The 20,606-nt window shown below is 52.9% G+C and overlaps 6 protein-coding genes across 6 annotated transcripts; 3 read left to right on the top strand and 3 right to left on the bottom strand.

Moving 5' to 3' along the window:
• Positions 1–1,078: 1,078 nt before the first annotated feature.
• On the top strand, positions 1,079–1,644 carry IUM83_04274 (serine/threonine protein kinase; the record flags this gene model as incomplete). The annotated part of the gene is made up of 3 exons (XM_067928334.1): positions 1,079–1,127; positions 1,193–1,321; positions 1,388–1,644. The coding sequence occupies 3 exons, from the start codon at positions 1,079–1,081 to the stop codon at positions 1,642–1,644; spliced, it is 435 nt and encodes a 144-aa protein (XP_067792578.1).
• A 36-nt stretch (positions 1,645–1,680) lies between these two features.
• On the bottom strand, positions 1,681–5,201 carry IUM83_04273 (uncharacterized protein; the record flags this gene model as incomplete). The annotated part of the gene is made up of 8 exons (XM_067928333.1): positions 1,681–1,752; positions 1,867–1,927; positions 1,994–2,549; positions 2,624–2,767; positions 2,848–2,897; positions 3,645–4,191; positions 4,269–4,424; positions 4,514–5,201. 8 exons carry the CDS (start codon positions 5,199–5,201, stop codon positions 1,681–1,683), a joined length of 2,274 nt encoding a protein of 757 aa, XP_067792731.1.
• A 268-nt stretch (positions 5,202–5,469) lies between these two features.
• On the top strand, positions 5,470–6,287 carry IUM83_04272 (maleylacetoacetate isomerase; the record flags this gene model as incomplete). The annotated part of the gene is made up of 3 exons (XM_067928332.1): positions 5,470–5,649; positions 5,730–5,921; positions 5,988–6,287. 3 exons carry the CDS (start codon positions 5,470–5,472, stop codon positions 6,285–6,287), a joined length of 672 nt encoding a protein of 223 aa, XP_067792583.1.
• Positions 6,288–6,367: 80 nt separating this feature from the next.
• Positions 6,368–8,963, bottom strand: IUM83_04271 (DENND6A protein; the record flags this gene model as incomplete). Its single annotated transcript, XM_067928331.1, has 10 exons — positions 6,368–6,871; positions 6,962–7,105; positions 7,184–7,293; positions 7,369–7,444; positions 7,521–7,604; positions 7,682–7,751; positions 7,822–7,961; positions 8,034–8,379; positions 8,452–8,655; positions 8,731–8,963. The coding sequence occupies 10 exons, from the start codon at positions 8,961–8,963 to the stop codon at positions 6,368–6,370; spliced, it is 1,911 nt and encodes a 636-aa protein (XP_067792581.1).
• Positions 8,964–9,729: 766 nt separating this feature from the next.
• On the top strand, positions 9,730–11,423 carry IUM83_04270 (asparagine-tRNA ligase; the record flags this gene model as incomplete). Its single annotated transcript, XM_067928330.1, has 3 exons — positions 9,730–10,262; positions 10,338–10,450; positions 10,537–11,423. The coding sequence occupies 3 exons, from the start codon at positions 9,730–9,732 to the stop codon at positions 11,421–11,423; spliced, it is 1,533 nt and encodes a 510-aa protein (XP_067792582.1).
• A 425-nt stretch (positions 11,424–11,848) lies between these two features.
• On the bottom strand, positions 11,849–13,624 carry IUM83_04269 (putative ion channel; the record flags this gene model as incomplete). Its single annotated transcript, XM_067928329.1, has 2 exons — positions 11,849–12,255; positions 12,322–13,624. The coding sequence occupies 2 exons, from the start codon at positions 13,622–13,624 to the stop codon at positions 11,849–11,851; spliced, it is 1,710 nt and encodes a 569-aa protein (XP_067792755.1).
• Positions 13,625–20,606: the final 6,982 nt, after the last annotated feature.

Raw genomic sequence — 20,606 nt, 5'->3', positions numbered from 1 at the left:
GGAAAATCGAAAGGCAAGTAGAATCAATTAGTCGTCAACTGCTGCAAATGGAAGAGGAGCGGTGCAAGTATTCAAGTGTGCTACAACAGAGCCCTACAAGAAAGCTCGTCCCGAAAGAGTCTCTTTCGTATGTTCTCACGTTGAAGGATAAAGAAGTCGAAGGGCTTTCTCGAGAACTTCAAGAGGCCCTTGACGGTCAAAGCGCGTTGCATTCAAATATTTCTCGCTATGAAGCTATTTTGAAGGACGTGACTGCTGAGAAGAATACCTTGATGGCGCAGCAAGCTGATGCCCAATGTGAACTCCTCTCCCTAAGTTCTCGAATCGAAGAATACGTTGGAGATATCGATGGGCTGCGCAAACAGCTCCAGGGCGCAAACAGTGAGATTGAGATACTGAAGTCCAGACTTGTAGATTTTGAAGACGAGATGGATCGACAAGCGAAGAAGAGAGTCGACGAGGGTAAGTAGTTGTTAGTTCCTTGGCAGGCAATGGATACTCGTGACTTATATGATGTACTCCAACAGAGAAAGCTCGCAAGCTTCGACAGTGCCTAACACCTCAATGCGACGCTCCACGGTACCTTGTGGGCGCCTCAGGATATTGCAAAGAGTGTGAAGAACGTTCGGGCCATACACCATCCATACGTGACGCTAAGAAACAACGACATCGTCGTCATCGAAGTTGGGATGATGCGAGTATCGGTGGTGTTGGTGTGCGCAAGGCTGCCAAAAACATTCCGATTATGAGATTGGTCAGTGTACTCACAGGAGGGGATAATGAAGACACTCGGGTGGAGGATGCAGACCAACAACAGTTGTTGGAAGCGCTCAAGCAGCTAACTTCACTGCTGAAGTCTGACGACAGTCTGAAGGATGACCTTCCAGAATGCCTCGTGATAAAGTCAGTTCTAGCGCTGATGTACCAGCATAGGCGTAACCTCGTGCTTCAACTGGAGGGCTGCAGGTGTCTGAGTGTAGTAGTGTTTAACCACGACCGAAATCGCCTCATTGTGGTAGCAGAAGGAGGTGTTGACCCAGTTGTAGCAGCAATGAAAGTCTTCCAGTTGGAACCCAAGATGCAAGAGGCAGGCTGCGTTTTATTGACGAACCTCGCGCACAACTGTGGTAAGGCTAGTCTGCATTAGCTGAAGTTTGACGTTCGTGGTTTGCTAACAATGGATGAGTGGTAGAAACGAATCGCAGGCGTATCCTCGATGGAGGAGGTATTGATAGTGTTTTACAGGCGATGCAAACGTTTCCTGAAAATCCTGGCGTGCAAAAACGTAGCTGCTGGGCTTTGTTGACGCTGGCAGGATCAGGTACTGTGGCTGGAGACCAGGTTAGATTGTTGCGGTATGCATTCTAATGATTATGTGGTGAGCTAGACTTGATGTGTGATAGCATTGCGATGCGAGGTGGGCTAGGCGCTATCATAGCAGCGATGCTCAATTGTCCTGCAGATGACCATGTGCAGTACTACGGCAGTTGGGCCTTGGTCAACTTGCTTTCAGGAACCGAGCGCCTGCAGGCTTTTGCACGCCGCGAAGGTGTGCGAGAGGTGGCCGAAGCTGCTCATGCATGCTTCCCGGAGCACGAGGGCATCCAGGAGAAGGCGCTCGAGATTCTGCGGCTGCTTCGTTGACGTTTTTGATCTTCTCTATTGTATTTCATACGGCAACTACTGCTCTGTGAAGTAGTACTGCGCATCCTTGAGCAGCAGCTCCCCTGCCACATTAGATGCTACTGAGCACTGGGTAGAAAATGTATCACCCCGACTGTAAGGAGAAACCCGCTGTCCATGTAGTCCGAGGAAAATTCCATCTTCGCATGCTGACCCAAAGCAGCGCTCAACTGCAGCACTCACTTCCAAGGCGATCACGTCGGGCATCGTCGATTGCTCGGTGCGGTGGCGATAAACGCGACATCTATCAATAATGTCACTAAGTGGTTAGGAAGAACCCCAGTAACAACAACAGAACTATAATACGTACCGAATTTTGCTTGTTTGACCCATGGCCGCTGCATCCTCACTGTTGAGAGCGAGTACCACACTAGATATCTGTAACGATACGAGAAGATGTCCTGCATCTTCACCATCGATATTGGTTACAGGCAAAATCGACAGCAGTCGCTCTCTGTGGGTATCGACTCGGTACGCTTCAGGCTCGGACGAATATCCGATATCCCAATGAAGCGCAAATGTTGTGAGCGACGTTGTCGGTGTGACGAGCACACTAACGCGATCAGCGTTGAGGTAGCCGAAACGCTTACTTCTGTTCTCGCTCCATACATTGCTCTCCGCAGCAAGACGACGGCTGTCCAGCGATTTTCCGTTCACGGTGATACTGCCATAGAGATTAACCACGCTAGCGTCGGAGCCGATATCTATAGTCGAGCTTTCCACACCAATGGTCAAATCTTTGGCTTTGGAACCAATATCTACTTTCGCGCCCGGTGCGCCAATCCTGATATCACTCGTTGACTTGCTGCCAATGTTAATTTTGGTTGACTGCACTGAGAGAGAAGTACCATTGATTGTACTTGCACCTATTTTCCATTATTGCAGAATGCACGTTAGCATTCAGTCATAGCAGAAGCACAACGTATCCAATATCACATACCAGAAAGCGACACAGCTTCGCCCTGCAGATTGACATTGCCGACCTCGTCGCCGCCAATACTGACCTCGTCTGCTTGTTTGCCGACAACAAGCGTTTCCATTGCATCCAATACAATAGATTTGCCAGCCAATGAAACTTCAGATGCTACACAAACAAATGAGAAATGCACATGCGTGAGATGCCAATTCCTCAAATCAATCAGATCATCAGGAACAAGAACCAACCTTCGGAACCGACAGTGATGCTGGAGCTGAATAATTCAAGCTTACTATCGCTGGATGGGGGAACAGTAGCATTCGCGCCAGGTTCACCGATACTCACGTGAGTCGCCTCAATAGATGCAATATCCGTTTTTCCTTTAGGCCCCACGCGAAACCTGGGAGCGTTCGCTCTGACTGCAATGTCGGTAATCGAGAACAAGGAGTCCGTGGTGGAGGTGCCGTTAAAGTGTACGGTTCCCGATATGGTCGTGACAGCTTCAGTGTTGTGCGTATTAATCGCGACAGATTGCGAAGCATCGAGATGAATCACTGATGAAGCCACCTTGACTACTTGTTTAGAGGCTTTAACGTTGCCAATGAGGACTGACGGCGCACTGCCGCCGATGGCTACCTTCTTCGTCGCATCAAGTGAGGTACTGGCACCTTGCACCTTTACCTTCGAAAACCCGGCTGCGCCTACTTGAACAGATGGCGAAGATGCACCCAACCTGACATCGTTTGAGTTGATGTGCAGTTCTGATAAGTTAGTCGCTCGGTTATCGAGTGTGATGCGCGGTGACGACACGTTAAACCGGCCGCCTCCCACTTTAACCTGTGTGGTATCGTTTACACCGCCAGCTTTATGGTTAAACGAGACCAATCCATGGATGTTAACCTCGTGGGTCGTACTGTGAGTGCCAATCTCTGTAAATGATGAGGCGGCTTCGTGGAGCCCAGCATTGATTGCGACAGTTCCATAAGTCGACTCCGAGTCGGTAGCTTGACCTCCGATCAACGTAACGTCGCCACCAATATCTAACCCATTGCCGCCCAGAATTCGAACGTCACCACCTTCCTTTTGAGTCGATGATGTCTGTCCGACGACTTCCAAGGTAACGCTCTTGCTTTCTTCAGCTTCCAGCGCTCGTGCACCATCGTCTTCGTCACTGTTACCAGCCCCGTCGGGAACCGAAATCCGCACTTTGTCACTCGTCGAAGACCCCACGAAGAGTGTGTCCGTGTCAAGGTTAAGCGCTTGAGGCGATAAAACGCTGGACGAGTTTTGGTCGTGCTTTATCGTCAAACCATTGCCAATACTAATAGTTCCATGCGTGCCATCCAGCGTGATCCCTGTTGATGTAGGACGCTCCGACTTCGTGTTGGCTACCGTTACGGTGCCAGCTGGGTCGACGAAGAGTAAGGACTTCCCTCCAGCGCTCGTGACAACGGTACCTGTCCGCGATACAAGATTCAGATCGCCCTGCTCCTTCACACCACCGGAACTGTTCGCGGCTGTAGTCATCATGGTGCCATCGTCAAAAACCACGCCTTTCCTGGCACTCAAATAATCAGCTTCGATCATGGGAGCTGTCGCAACAACGAAAACAAGCACCATATCCGTCAGCCTCCCGAGACCAACCACCCAAGACACCTTTCATACTCACAGTCCACTCTATGTGTAAACGACGACGTTCCATTGGGAAAGAACACTACGCCGAAGAAGCTCTTGGACTCCTCCGACTCCACCGCACGGCGTCCTATCCTCAGCTCGCCGTCGTCGAAGGTGATCATCCCCTCCGAGTACACCGTGTTCGAGTAGCCTATAGCAAAAAAAAAAAATGATGACACATTCATGTCAGTCCTGTGTATCTTGACGGCACCCATATCTGCACACTCGCCCCTCACGCACCGCTCTTGAGGAAAATCTGCGCCTTGTCCTGCGCCACGACCGTGAAGCGGTTGTCCACCGTGGTGCCGAACAGGTCGTTCTGGTGCGACTCGAAGAAGTCGGTCTGCGTGAGGTAGATGGTGATGCAGCTCATGAGCGCGAAGCTCAGCAGCGTGAGCAGGCCGATGGCCGTCCAGAACACGTCGTGGTCCTCGCGCTTCTTGCGTCTGCGCAGCGTGATGCGCTGCAGGATGCCGCCGCTGGACCTGTAGCGGAAGCTGCGCACGTCGGCGTCCGAGTGGAAGAAGCCGCGCCGCCCGCGCAGCCTGCGCAGGCGCTGCACACCGACGCCCGCCGAGCGCCTGGCCGCGTCCGCGTCCTCCTCCTCCTCGTCGATCAGCAGGTCGTTGCGCAGCTCGTCGCCGGGCGAGTCCATGGGGATGGCCTGTCGTCCACGGCGGTACGTGTGCTCCTCGCCCTGTGCAGACTGCGTGTCGTCGTCGTCGTCGTCGTCATCATCGCCCAACGACTCGTCCTGCGCGTCGTCCTCCTCGTCGCTGCGGGACGTCGCGTCGCCATTGCCGTCGTCGTAGTGGCCCTCAGCGTCCGCTCCGTCCAGCGTGAGAGCGCGTCGCCCACGGCCCTGGAACTGCGCGGGTGCGTCGCTGCCCACGTCGATCACCTCGTGCCGCGGAGAAGACGAGGCCATCGCTGCACTGCGCCGGGCTCACGAGCAGCTACAGCTACAGGTGCAGTGGGCGGGTATAGGACGACGAAGTGACGTGGTGTAAACACGGGGAGGCTGATGTAAATTATGAAAATGGGATGGGAGGTGATCACTTGACTTCACTATGTCATCGATAATATTTACCGATCTGAAACTCAAAATCAATGCTATGAGACGCGGGACACAGACGGGACAGACGGTACGTTGCAGTTTGAACTCGCTCGCTCACTTGACCATTTGCCTCCGTATCATGAGCGCGACCGAGGCGAGCGACTACGTGCTGTACTCGTACTGGCGCAGCAGCTGCTCGTGGCGCGTGCGCGTTGCCCTCGAGTGGAAGGGCCTCCCCTACGAGTACCGCGCCGTGCACCTGCTGACCGGCGGCGGCGAGCACTTCCAGGACGAGTACACGGCGCTCAACCCGAACCAGGTGCCGAGCGAGTTGCGATTTGGTGCAGACGTGTTGATCGCGAGCTAACTTGATGATGCTGTTGTGTTGCAATGACGCAGCGCTTGCCGACGCTCGTGGTGGACGGCCAAGCGCTGCCGCAGTCCACCGCCATCCTCGAGTTCCTGGAGGAGACGCACCCGGAGAAGCCGCTGCTGCCCAGCGACCCGTTCGCGCGCGCCCAGGTGCGCAACTTGTGCGCCATCATCGGCTGCGACATCCAGCCCATCCAGAACTTGACGGTGCAGGTTAAGGTGAGGAGGCTGCATTGGTAGCTGGTTAGTTTCTTGCATGGCAATAACCGGTGTGGTCATGAGCAGGCGACGGAGAACGTCCCGGAGGAGCAGCGAGCTGCCAAGAAGCAGGAGTGGTCGAGGTTCTGGATCGAGCGTGGCTTTGAAGCATTTGAAAAGGAGCTCGCCAAGACGGCGGGGGCCTACTGCTTCGGGGACGAGGTCACGCTGGCGGATCTGTACCTGCAGCCGCAGATTTACAACGCCAACCGCGTCGGCGTGGACATGACCAAGTATCCGACGATTGTTCGCATTTCTGCTGCACTGGAAACGGTGCCGGCATTCCAAAAGGCTCACCCGTCTCAACAACCCGATGCCGTCAACTAAGTTAGGCTGGCAATACACGAATTGGAACTGGTAGTTGGAATCGCAAGTATCCAACTGAATAAAAGTTGACGGACACATCTTTATTGCGATTGCTTGAAAGAGCGCAACTTCTCCTTGACTGCCTTCAGATGCTTCTTGATGGTACGGACCTGTTGCTTGTCCACTTGACCTTGGGTTTTCTCTAATGCTAGTGCCACTTCCATCTCCTTCTTCAGCTTGACATACTGCTCCTGAGACAAGTTGTCCCCAAAGGGCGAGCTCAATAATAAGTTCGCATCGACACTGTCTCGAAGCGTGCGCAGCGTAATTGCAAAGTCGCGAATGCAGCGCTGGCGACGGAAATTAAACCACGGCTCGAAGTGAGGTGACTTGACAAATGCCGTGTACAGAGCTTTCCACTTGGCTTGCTTAATCTGTGGAGGGAGTTTCCGAGGCTTGATGCTGGACAGCAACCCCGGTAGCGTAAATGGTTTCATGTAGTCCTCTGCACTCATGTACAGGTTCGACCGCCTTCCACTTGGTTTCCAAATGCCGAAATATTGCTCAAACGGGTGCAGGAAGTCCTTCGTGAGCTTTCGGAAGTGCTGTTTCGAAGCGAAGCCATTTCGGTTAGTACTCGCACATTTTTAAATGTAAATCTAAATTTTTGTGATAGCGGGAAGAATATTCCATACCTTTCGCAAAACCGCGTTGTTGATCGTGACGTAAGGTTCTTCTTCGTGGCTAGTGGTCTGGGTTATGTGAATCTCCGGAGGAGAAACAAATTGGTTGAGAACAGTACTGTCTGGAACTATGTAGCGTGGGCAGCGTCTTAAAAGCTGAAATTGCGGCACATTCAGCAAGATTGTCGTCAGAAAATTGAGTATTTCAGCGATAATCGCGTCATATACGCTTACCATGGGGCGGTGACTATTTTCGAAATCGTCCAACTCGACGTTCTTTTGAATACGAAGGCAAATCGTGCCAGTTTCTTCTGCTTCGCCAGCAGCATCAGACCCACTGGCACCTGCATTTCACAAAGATTTCTTTAATTAAAAATGGAGTCATTACGAATAAAAGCGCACTTCAACTCGAAACCAACCTTTCCTGAACTGGGTTTTAGTGTTTGGTGGCTCTAGGAAGGGAAATATTAGCGCATTTGGCCAGTGGCTCAACGACTGCACAAATGAGAAGAGAGTCGACAATTAGCTATGGACCACCCGTTCATCAGTGAATAGTATTCTTCACTCGTACCTTCATAAAGAACGGGTTCGTGGTTCCAATCACGGTTACATCTTTCGGGCTGCTGACGCCATTATTTTGCCGACGTGCAAGTGTCTATTATCATAGAAGAAGCACAAGATTATTAAGAATCCCGTGTAAATGGAGACAATGACATTTGATGCAGAACTTACGTCAAAATCAGCTTCGTAAACTGTGAAGTACGGTCGACAGTCACCCTGGAACTGAAGGGGGGCTATCAAACTGGCAACAAACACTCGTTTTCAGTATCAGTTGGTAAACACGAGCAATAGGTAAAAGGGTAACCCTTTACCTGGTAAATGCGAGGGCAGCCTGGCTGCACGTTCTGGCATGAGGGGATAGAATGAGAAAGCTCTCGCCAGTAATTGCGAGTTGCCACAACAGCCACAAGGATTCCTCCAGGCCCACGAAACTGGAATATAACCCAATGTTCTGGTCACGGCATGCATAAAGCAATAAGTCCTACGACATGAGCGCGAGATAATTGCATGCACTCAAACAAACCTCAAACGGAGTCGATTGGTGAGTCCGCTTTGAAAGTAGAAGATCCCCGAACGATGGCGATGGCGGGTGCTGTCGCCTCGAGACCACAAAATTTCCGCCTTTGACCAGCACCGTTTCTTCCGTATCTTCCTCTTCATCATCGTCATCATCATCTAAGTCATTGAAATCGGGAACATCGGTGGCGTCGTCGTCTCCCTCGACAATGAAGTGCGAGTGGAGAGGCGAGTCGTCTTCCGACTCGTACGTTGAATCCAGATGCTCGTAATCGAGGAGCTTTGGTATGATGCACGAAATATACGTGCCAGCCAACGGCAGCACCACGGGTGTATCGTGCACAAGGTCAGGCCTGCAATCCATGTCAAACAAGAAAATATCAGCACCGATCCCTCAGTTCCAGTGGAGGTTTAGTGTTGCATACCATGACTTGATGTTGTTGTACACCGCGGCCAAAACCTGCGGTCCGACCTTGAAGAAGAGCGGACCGACCACCCGCAGCACGCGGTCATACAGATCCACATACGGTTTAGTGCTCACAATTACCAGAGCCTTCTGGAAGTACCCGCGCGTGCGAGACTCGTCCTTCTGCTGGCGGAAGAGCACGAAGCCGAACAGGAGCTCGCGGCTGTTGCACGGCAAAGCCACAGTCTCCGGTTAGCAGAGGGGCTAAGAGGTGGGGGTTGCAGTGAGGGCTACCGACTCGTCGGTAGTGTCCCGGAAGCGCACGATGAACTGCGTGTCGCCCTCGTCCTGGTTGTTGCAGTGCGGCAGCGACAGGTGCGCCAGACTCGTCTTGGCGGCCTCCGAGAGGCAGTTCGGCGGGTGCAGCGCGTCCAGCTTCTGCCCCGCGTCGATGTCGAACACAACGGTCGCTAGAGCTCGCAGGCCGTAGGCGGCGGCTGCGTCCGCCTCGGTGTGCACCGCCTGCATCATGGCGTCTTGTGCCCCCTGCCTTGCGTCGGGTATAATGCGCCGGAAGCTGTCCTATTGGCTGGAAGAATCAACCAAAATCGCTCATTGGACGAGCGAAAAACAAAGTACGTGTGGAAATCTGTCCTCAGTTCAGACCCTGCAACGAGAGGCAATACGAAGAGAACGTCCCGTGCCAGCTTGTGACCGATTCCTTCGTCGCTGATATTCACGTACTTGGAGCTGTTGTGGCTTCTCCGTCCATTAGTACAGTAGTGCCATTCGAGTTTTCCCCGTTGTAGAGCAGTTGACTCTCCTGAAGAGCAGTCTTTGACAGTAAGTAGCGGCAACCATGGAGGAACTTCCTGCATGGTTGCTCCAGTGAGATTCTCACTGAGAACATAGATAACGGCACACCATTTCCAGCATGTTGCAATGTCTTAGCATAGACATTACAACCTGCAGGAAATGGCGTATTGCCAAAGCGGAGCATAGCTCGGAGTAGCAGGCAGTGAGACGTAGCTCAGCAACGCGTGAGTGCTCATCTCTCGCTCTAGTGCAGCATTGCTGTCCGGAGCAGATAGCAGATAGCATCTCAATGAGATGATCTCATGGGTTCGTGTGATGTTGACCGTTACCAAGACTGCTCACTTCAACTTGTCACTTACGAAAAGATCCCCTAAATTACTTTAAATAGCAGCGGTCAGCCAATTATCTGCGCATATAGCCCCATTTTGAGTTTTTGGCCAATCGCCGATCTGTGGTTTGAAACGCATCGCCTCCGTCCAAGATGCTGGGGAGACGCGGCCTCGGCGCCGCGCAGAGCGCGTGGCGCAGCTCCTGGGCGGCCCCAGCGCGCGCCGTGTCCTCGAAGGCGCTGTCCAGACGCTCGACCATCCGCGACGCGCGGCTGCTGGACGGCGGCTCGCGCGTGGCCGTGGGCGGCTGGGTCAAGTCGGTGCGCAAGCACAAGTCCGTGAGCTTCGTGAACGTTAACGACGGCTCGTGCCTCGGCGAGCTGCAGATCACGCTGCCGGCCGAGGACACGGAGGGGGCGGCTGCGCAGGTGCTGGGTGCCAAGCTCAGCGACATCACCGTCGGCTCCAGCGTCTACGCGGAGGGGGAGCTGCGCGAGGTGCCCGGCGGCAAGCAGAAGCGGCTGGAGCTGCACCCGAGCACGCTGGAGGTGCTGGGCACGTGCGACATCCAGAAGTATCCGCTGCAGAAGAAGTACCACTCGCTCGAGTTCCTGCGCGAGAACCTGCACCTGCGGGCGCGCACGAACACTTTCGGGGCCGTCACTCGCGTTCGCAACGCGCTAGGGTGCGTGCAGCAGCGCATACCTCGTGGGGTAGGATGGTATTGCTAACGAATCGTGCTTATGCTGGTGTATTGTAGCCAGGGATTGCACTCGTACTTCCAGAAGAACGACTTCCTGCACTTGCACAGCCCAATTCTGACCTCGAACGACTGTGAAGGAGCCGGCGAGATGTTCCGCATCGCCAAGATCGGTGAGTTGGGTCGAGGTGGAGGGGCTGGGTTATCTCTAGGATGTTTGACTGACCGTTGTTTCGATTTTTCATGTGTTGTGGAGCAGATGGAAAGGACGAGGAGTTCTTCGGCACGCCGACCTATTTGACGGTGTCCGGTCAGCTGCACGGCGAGATGTACGCCTGCGCATTGAGCAAGGTGTACACGTTTGGGCCAACTTTCCGGGCTGAGAACAGCAACACTACTCGTCATCTGGCAGAATTCTGGATGGTCGAACCTGAGATGGCTTTTGCTGGCCTTGAAGAGTGTGTCGCCTCGGCACAGGGTGCGGTCCAGAGTTCTGTTGCCCACGCGCTCGATACGTGTGCGGAAGATATCGCGTTCTTTAACAAGAACTACGACAAGCAAATCGCTGAACGCCTAGAGCGTGTCGTGGAGAAAGACTTTGCTCGCTTAACGTACACTGAGGCCATCGAAGTTCTTCAAAAAGCGGTGGCGGAAGGTAAGGGCAAAGTGAGCTTTGAGAAGAAGCCTGAATGGGGCATGGACTTGCAGACAGAGCACGAACGATTCCTCGCCGAGAAGTATGTTTGTGGACCAGTTTTCGTGACGGACTATCCGGCCGATATCAAAGCATTTTACATGCGCAAGAATGCGCCGGATGAGCAAAATCGCGAAACCGTGGCTGGTATGGATCTGTTGGTACCAAAGATCGGCGAGCTTGTGGGTGGAAGCGTTCGTGAAGAGCGTTTCGACGTGCTGGAGAAGAAAATGCGTCATTTAGGTCTGCTTCCTGCGGGAGATCTTGACGAAGACAGTATTGCTGCTGCAGGTGGCGACCTCGACTGGTACTTGGACTTGCGCCGCTTCGGATCGGTACCGCACGCTGGTTGGGGTCTCGGCTTTGAGCGGCTTGTGCTTTTTGCCACGGGTATGGATAACATTCGCGATGTGATCCCGTTGCCTCGGTTCCCAGGCCAATGCAAACACTAGTTGCATGTCAGTTTCCTAGACGATTGCATTGAAGTGTAACCAGTCCGAGTCAAGTCTGGTATCTTCATGCGGTACACACAAAGAAAAACATTTCATTGTGTACAAATCTTGATTTCATTTTGCACATTTCGTCTTGTTTGTTGTGGTTGATTTTTGTACATGGATGTCCACTGATCGTTGTTGCCCTGTGCGACTTCGCCGTATTATCTTTCTGCTGTATCGATCCTTGTTCGGCATCGTGTTGCGCGGCGCAATTTACATATATAGTCACCAACTAGGTGGTTGTCGGTCCCTGGGCCGTTCACCGCTCACCTCGAGCCAGCTCTACTGTTTCACCGTAATTGTCTTCGCTACTGGGTCGGTGAGTAATCTTGGGGCGTCATTCGCTACTCTGCTAGCGCAGTCTTCTCGCTGTGCACCGCTAGTCATTGCGGAAACAGCTTACCCAGCAGATCGCGATTGATCTCGAATAACTTGTTCTTGTCTTCAAGCAGAACCGCATTTTCCTGCTGTAATGCCTTGCGCTCGCTCTGCAGAGCGTCTACCTCGCGGTGCTTGGTATCCAACATGTGCTTCAAAGCTTCGTTCTCCTCTGCGAGGAACTTCAGTTGCGCTTGCAGGCGGTTGGTATACAAGCTGTTTCCCAGCAGATAGTTATGAAGAGAAGCAAGGTTTTCGTTCTGGTCGTCAGCCTGCTCTTGATTCGTGCCCACATCTTTTCCTTCACCGGATGATGTCCGCGACTTCTTGATACGTAACAGGATGTTCACAGGGTCGCTAAACGAGTTCGAGAATACTGGGCTCTGACCTGGATTCACGTCCGCTCGAGGACCTGGTCCCATTGACAGCGACTGCGCTAAGAGTTCGGAACGGTTTTCCATTGCTGCAACAACCATACCTTGAGATCCGCTCGGAGTTGAGAGCCCAGGAAATCCATTGTACTCGTAGTGCTGCTGAGGTTGTTGCTGGAGAACCGACTGCTGATGTTGTTCGGGGCCACCAGCTTGCTGCCGCTGAATCAGGCGGCTACGCACAATGTTCAAGGTGGGCAGCGTAGTTGATGTGGGCGTTACAGCCGTAGCGAACGCACTCCCTTGTGAACATCCACCGTCCGAGCTTGCACGACTGCTGGACATTGAAATATTGTTGCTGCCTCCTGGCACTGAAGACGACGGCATAAATCCTGACACACTCATCGATGGCACAGTCGAAGTGTTGACGAGCGAGCTGGACGCATCGGTAGGCGAGGCCAATGGCGCATGCAATGTGGCGCTGGAAAGGTAGTCCTTTTTGTGGAGTTTTTTTGCTTTCTTCTTGCACTCCGTGGCTGCCACGGGGGATATGACATTGTTTAACTCCGGCAAATAGTGTCGAGTCAGTCCATCTTGTGAAAAGCCCAGCGCTCCGTTGGATGAAGCACCGTGGGGTGTCGTCATGGCACCAAGGGGCATTCCGTTGATTGCAGGCTGGATGGGGACCGCTGAGGTGTTCATCTGGATGTGCATACCCGTACTTTGGGCAGAGAAGCCTTCCGCGTTGCTGTCACTTGAGGGGAGCTTCCGCTTTCCACACGGGGACAGTTTCTTCGACGTCTGGGCAGCAGCCGACGCGGTCGTCGTGTTGGATGTGGTACTGCTGGCGCCACTGGCGGGCGTTCGCCTCGGAGCCTTTTTGCGCTTGATGAGCTGCAACAGCTCCGGCTGGTTCTCTCTGAAGTAGGGATGGCTGAACGTGCAAATGTCCGTCTTGGACTTGGTCCACTTCCGGAAGCCGAAGTAGTTGAGCTGGCGCTGGAAGCTGTGGAAGTTGGTGTGGTTGAAGTACTTGGGCAAGATCTGCTCCGTGACGGTCACGGGGTCCAGGATCTGCAGCGCCAAGCCATCTTCTGACCACCGGATCACGCGGGAGCTCTCCACGTCGAGGATCTCGTACAGCAGCAGCAGGAACTTGGGCGCCTCGGGCTTCGCGCGCTTGCCCCCCTCCTTGATCGTCGCCAGGTTCCACGCGTTCGGCTGCGGCTGCGTCGCCGAGGACGCAGCACTCGCGCTCGCGGTCTCGGCCGCCCTTGCGGCGCGGGCTTTAGACGCTCGGCGCTTGGCGGTCTCCACGGCCACGGCAACGGGGACGCCCGGCTCCGGCTTCATGTCGATGCGCTGCGGGGGCTGTGCGACGGGGTCCATGAGCGTCGCCTGCGCCACCATGGACGAGGGACGCAACTCAGGCTCTTGCGGGCGAATGCGGGTGTGTCTCTGCTGGAAAAAAGAAGCCGCCGATGCCGCGGGAGGCCGATCAACCGCCGCCGCGCGCAATCTTCCGCGAAGATCGAAGGAAAAAAGGCAACCGTCCGCGGCGGTCTTAGTCTTAGGCGGATCTTTGGGGCTGGCGCTTGTGGCGCGGTGTGCGTGCGTGCGTGCCCGGTCCGGAAAGCCTCGGGTGTCTCCGGGGCGGTCAAACGGTCGGCGGATTGCGGTGGGGCGTGCGATGGCGCAGCGCGGCGCGAGGCTCTGGCCGCTTCGGGGCGAGTAACCGCGGGGGTTTCGGCGAATCTTAGCGAGTGGGGGCCGCCACTCACGTTTCTTTTATTTTTGCTTCTGTTTTTTGCATTGCGGATTCGATGGGGAAGATTTCCGCGCAGTTGGGTTCGCGATATCCACCAATGGGCGCGCGCGGTACCTTCTGCGAGCGTTCCTTCCTTTTTCTCGGGAGACGTTCGAAAAATCAGTGCCGCGTGATTGGCTACGGAGCTGATCCGCGTGTATCTTCAATTGTTGGAGAGAGGTGGTGTGGCTACATAAAATACCCGAATGGGAAAATACTGCCACCTCGGCGATGCTGATGTTGCTATGAAAACAGCACAACGGCACCTCACTAATAATTAAATCTATTGTGGTTCAGTGCCCGCCAACTCATTAGGACCCCCATTTTCGGGGCACGTTTTACCCGATATCTCGACTTCTACTATGAATTAGGGGCTGCTACTTGGATGTCATGTTTTTATTTTACATACTAAGACGCTACTTGTGTTAACGACTTAGATTTCGACGGCTGTGAAGGTGCTGCCATACAGACTGTAGGTTTCGGCGGCAACGACAAATTAAAGTACCACATCCTTTTTCTGGAAAACCAGACACGTTTTATGCAAACCCATACAAACTTTTATATTAAAAGTTAGTGCTTAGTAAGGCCACTCTTCTGCTTCATGACAGCAAGGCAACGGCGTGGCATGGACTCCACGAGCTTGATCAAATACTCTTGCTTGATGGAGTCCCATGCAGCCTGAATACCTACCTCTAACTGGGCCGTGGTACTGTACTGGCGGCCGTGGGCGTATACCCGAGCTGCCATAGCCGACCACACGTTCTCGATAGGGTTGCAGTCGGGGGATCGGGCTGGCCACACCATAGTGTTAACCCCCATTTCCTGCAGGAAATGCTGGAATAGGAAGTCAACACCATGGTTAGCGTGAGCAAACGGTAGCATATACTCAGATACAGTGCAAATATACTTACCAGAATTTTGGCGTCCCCATAGGAACGCCAACTTGCTCTTCCCTCCGCGCTGAACGCACTCCACACCATGACGCTCCCACCGCCGTTTTGGCGCCGCACGTAGGATTGCGTGAGGTGGCGCATGTCGCGCCAGTAAAACTTGAATCCATCAGGGCCGTCAAGGTTAAACTTTTTTTCGTCAGAACAATAGTGTATTGTCATATTCCTATGCACACAACAGGTTGTTAGCATCACTGAAATAAATAAATAAACCGTACCAGGGTTTAGAATGTGGGTTTCAGCCCAGTCGATTCTTGCTGCCTTTTGTCCAGCCGTGAGGGTGAGCGTGCGGTCCATCTTGGTGTACACCAAGTGGTCCACACGCTGCGGCACCCGCTGCACTGTTCGCACGGAAGCTTTGAGCCGGAGCTTCGTCTTGAGCTCCGCCGCAAAGTGGGCGCCGCTGGCTGCCGTGCGGACAAGCAGCTGCACCTCCCTCTCGGTTAATGCGGGCCCCCTCCCTGACCTTGCCTTGTCGCCGCCGCCGCTGTCGGTCGCCGGTCCGCGCTCTGTCTTGATCGCTGCACGCACACCGGTGCGTGAGCGGCGGGTCCTCCTTGCGATATCGCGAAGCGATACACCACCGTCGTGCAGGCCGATTATCCACCGGTATTCGTCACTGGTGAGGACCTTGTCGCGGCCCATTCGAAAATGAGCGCTGCCAAGGCGAAGCGTCGCTCCCACTGCAACACGTATCGACTATTCATGTTGCTATTATAGGACATTCACTCTTGTAATATATAAGTTTGTATGGGTTTGCATAAAACGTGTCTGGTTTTCCAGAAAAAGGATGTGGTACGTTAATTTGTCGTTGCCGCTGAAACCTACAGTCTGTATGGCAGCACCTTCACAGCCGTCGAAATCTAAGTCGTTAACACAAGTAGCGTCTTAGTATGTAAAATAAAAACATGACATCCAAGTAGCAGCCCCTAATTCATAGTAGAAGTCGAGATATCGGGTAAAACGTGCCCCGAAAATGGGGGTCCTAATGAGTTGGCGGGCATTGTAGGTGTTCGTAAAACCAAGCAACAAGCTTGGTTTTGCAAATTTAATCAAATGAAAATATTACGTTATGAATTTTAGCCAATCATATCATTTGCGGTAAGCCAAACATATTATTTCCTTTACTACAATTAGAGACCTTTCGAAGGCCGTGTGGAAGTTAGATACACGTAAAAAAATGGTGAAGGCTGCTTACTAACCCGTTTCGTCGTTCCAGCAACTCATGCGGGAAAATTCTCCAAATTCGAACTTATATACCACAACATTGTTGGATCCAGGAACTGCCTCAATAAGATAGCCTTCTACTTCAATGTGTACCGTCGCCCTTGTAATCTATACGTTATCGCAGTTCAGGCCTCGCCATTTTGGCGCCCCTCATTAAGATATCGACGAGAACGCACGCAACTATCCATTCGCTGTCACTCTCAGCATCACTTCCGAGTCCGACGCTGGCATCTGGAGAGCAGTCGTTGCGGTCGCCCCATAACTCTGAGAGCAGTCTCTTGATGGACAGCTGGGATACCTGCAATCATCTAGTGCAAAAGAGCGGAAAGACGGATCCTGTTGAAGACGGCGAGCTGGATGATCATGATGTCTACTCGTCCGCTGGTCCGGCCGTCGCCTAAGAAGCTGAAAATAATGCTGGCTTGTCACATGATGCTATTGAAGGGCAACCGTAGCTTTCAGGCGACGCCGCAATGGGTTCAGGCCAGACAAAGAGTACTTTCTCGCAGTCCTGGTCATTAAAGACACTCCATTTGGAGCTATGTACGACAGGATCCGGAATACGTGGCGGGTGCTAGCAAACAAGCTGAATACAAGCCCCAATATTCACATGGAGGTGGTGCAGGGATCGATATCTCAAGCTAGTTTCGTGGTTCTCCTGAGGAAGCATGATTCCTTCGACGCAAGGTCGTCTCGCGACTCGGGAATAGAACTGGAGACGCGTATTATACAATTCCATACGGATCTTACATCCACAGTAAACGGCCATAACCCTGCTAAAGCAAAGGAGGCTCCAGACGTCGCTGGTACCGATCAAGCTAAAGCCCAGGAAGGCGAAGTTGGTCAAGGTGCGATTTCGCGTCTGCAACTGTAAGAGCGATGTGTCGACAAAGGTAGTACAGTTGGTGGTGACAATGAAAATCCGTCTAGTCGTCAAAAGACATCGACACCAAAGTCTGCTGTTAAGTGGTCGACAGCATCTGAAAGCATGCGGAAAAGCGAGCAAACATGTTAAACGAATTCGTGCAGATGCAGCAGACCGAGTTTAGGCAGAGGCACAACAAGCCTGAGTTTGAGCGAGCTGAGCGTGACAAGAATCGCAAAGAATTCCTGGAATTAGTGGTCACTCTACCCGTTCGTTTACAGAAGGCAGCACGGTGTCGATTTCATCTGCCGTGTGGTGAGATCGTTAAGCACACGAAGTTCAAGCAGTAGAGGGAAAGAGGATCGACTTCATGCTGCACGTGACATTTTCTTCTTTGTTCTTGGCTGGAAAATGCGCACTTCATGTTAAACTGTGAAGAGGTGTCGTTCTAATATCCTTAACGTGTCGAAAGCAAATATGGGCGCTTACTGGTTGTAGTTTACTGGATAGCATAGTAGTACAGTGGTTCCTGTGGACATGCTGGAACATGCCTCTGACATCACCTCGTGACCAGCGATAGATTGTACCCATAACTGCTAGTTGAAGCTTGCCCCACGGTGGGTGCGTTTCTAACGAACTGAATCTCATTCCTGGCTTTTCCTAAAAGATAACAGATTAGCAGCAAATTGTTCTCGAGCCCCAACATGTCGACGGAAGGTAACCCCACCACCACCACCACCACCACACACACACACACACACACGCACCGATGGTTGTTGTCGGGCCGGCGGCCGCTCGTACGTCTAATACGCCAGTACCGCCAGCTACGTCGAAGGAGAAGGTCAACCTCAAGCTCATAACCGTCGAGCCATTCAACGAAGAAGTACCAGACGGCCACGCTGACGCTGGTGCTTAAGATTGGCTGGATATGCTAAACGTCCAAGTAGAACTTGGTCAAACGCTGAACAACCGTACTTGGCATGAGAAAATCAAACGCGGTGTTGTCGCCACACGTCGCATGGGATCTTCATGTTATAAATGGCGAGTCGGGTTGCAGGTTGAATTGCAAGTTGCAGTAGACGGGAGGTCGGAAGGTGATCTGTGCTTTGTTTGTGATGGCTTTATCGCCACCTGTATTTGCTTTACGTTTGGGAGACTTGAGCTAGCGGAGGAAAAGTCTAGAAGGTGTAGGTTGCAAGACCGTGGAGGATAGATCTGAACAATAAGTCTCAATCACTTCTACTTTTACTTTCATGCTCACAAGCGTCCTACATCATCACGGCATATTCGTTCTGGTTATGAGCCCAATTACTGACGTCGCCGACATCGCCCGCGAGGTACTACAACTGTCAAGTGGAACCTTGGTGGGCAGAAAGCCCAACTGTCGAGCACGTTATGCAGCGGGTGCTGGAAACGTTTAACGTGCGAATCACTCCGAAGCAGAGCATGAAGCTGTTCACCGCTCCGACGAGCGGGAAGCGCTCGTGGACTGAACACTACCTATATTTGGTGGTCGTCAGCGAAGCATGTGGCGGAGCTGACAACCTCGGCCTCGACAACATCGTTCGGTACGCGGCCCCTGATATGCGTGGTGTTTACTCTCGAGGCTCAATCTCGCTCGGACGGACTATCTCAAGCAGGCAGAGGAGCTGGCGCAGTTCGCGCGGTCAGCGGAGCGATAGATGAGCAACACCAAGCACATGGACAGGGACATGGCAGCGTCTGTCGGTGAGGCAAAGTCGAAGCCTCGGAAGTGCTATGTCTGCGGATCGGAGAAGCATCTCAAGGCGACATGCCCCGGTTGGAACAATGTCAGCGGAAAGAGATGCGCGGACTACACATTAGCTGTGTTAGACACAGCCCTGGTTGCGGCAGACTACTGTGACAGCAACGACTATTGGATCTTTGACTCTGGATCCAGCCGACACCGCGTAAATGATGAGCGTCTGCTGGAAAAACCACGAGAGTGCTCGCATATGTGTCTCGCAGCTGGCGGTGAAGAGGAGGTTATTAAGAAGTATGGAAGTGTTTTACTTCAAGTCGACCTTGTGGGCCAAAAGGAAATGGTACGACTCGAGAATGTTCAATTTGCACCAAAGTTGGCAAGAAACCTAATTACTTACGGGTTACTGGAGGCAAACCGGTATGCGTTGTCGTATCAAAGCGGCAGCACACCGAGACAGGGGAGCTGCTGTGCTCAGCGTGGACCGCCATAACAACGTACTTGTTCTTTGGGTAACAGCAGTGCTGGCCCGCAGACGTCGTTATGGACGCGCTCGATGCTGATGACAAAGAGGGGTCAACTGTGCAAGAGGGTTCGCTCATGCATTTTCATACGAGACTTGGTCATTTGGCATTTGATGCCATCGAACGCATGGCTTGCGAGGTCGGTTCGGGAATCAAGTTGACCGATAAGACGCGAGAGAGTTTTTGACGTTCGCGCACGAGAACCAGTCGAAGAATAACTCGAGCAAGAAAGACACGGGGGCAAACGCACCAATTGATACAATTGGCGGTGTCATCTGCTCTGACCTGCAAGGACCTGTTACATCTCGTTATCGCTGCGGAAACCGATACATGATCAACTTTGTCGATCACCGCAGCAACTACTGCCGCGTCTTCCTGGCACGCACGAAGGACATAGCAGCGGAAAAATTCACGATATTCCTGAATTTCTTCGAGAAGAAGGTCAACTATCGCATTCATGTACTTCGCACAGACGGCGGTGGCGAATACCGCGTGCTGGACCCGTTCTATGGCGACGCTGGTGTTCGCAGGCAGATCTCGGAGGCCAGCAACCAAGCCAGTAATGGCAAGGCCGAACGCATGCATCGAACAATTTTGAACATGGCGAGGTGCATGGTGTTCGAGTCTAAGTTGCCGCTCAAATTTTGGAGGGATGCTGTCCAGTATGCTGCATTTGTGCTCAACAGGAGCCCCATCAGTGCAAACTTCGAGCGGAAATTCCCACTTGCAGTGCTAACGGGTCAGATGCTGAGCCTTGGAGAGATTGTGGCGTTCGGTTCGTCATCTACTGTGCGCCGGGACCCGCGTAAGAACTCTTTCGCGCAGCGCGCACAACCCGGGGCCATCGTTGGGAAGTCGGACGAGACGAAAGGATTTAGCGTGTACCTCCCCAACCTCAAGAAAGTGGTCGTAACTCAACATTTCCAGAATATTGCTACACTGGTTGACAGCCAGAACACACAATGGCACTGTGAGATGCTGGAGGCTAACAAAACGAGGGATTCTGCCGAAGTGAGTGGCGTCGGTACCCAGTAGCTCGACCCGAAGAAAATTCGACGTTCGACTAGGTTGGAGAAGATGCGGGATGCTTCGATTGCAGCGGTACACCGGGCGACGAGATCCGCGACGAAACACACCTTTGGAAATGTGTCTAACCAGGAGGGGCGTAACGTAGCCAATACTGTTCGCGAGGCTGATCCGCGTAATTATGGTGAGGCCATGAAGAACAGCATGCGCGAAGAGTGGAGCGATGCAACGAGTGTAGAGATCGAAGCTCTGGAAGCTAACGATGTCTGA

The sequence above is a fragment of the Phytophthora cinnamomi genome (assembly GCF_018691715.1).
Source record: "Phytophthora cinnamomi strain GKB4 chromosome Unknown Contig33, whole genome shotgun sequence".
In the NCBI taxonomy this organism is placed as follows: Eukaryota; Oomycota; class Peronosporomycetes; order Peronosporales; family Peronosporaceae; genus Phytophthora; species Phytophthora cinnamomi.
Note: the sequence above shows the minus strand (reverse complement) of the source record. Positions and strands in the feature narration are given on the sequence as shown.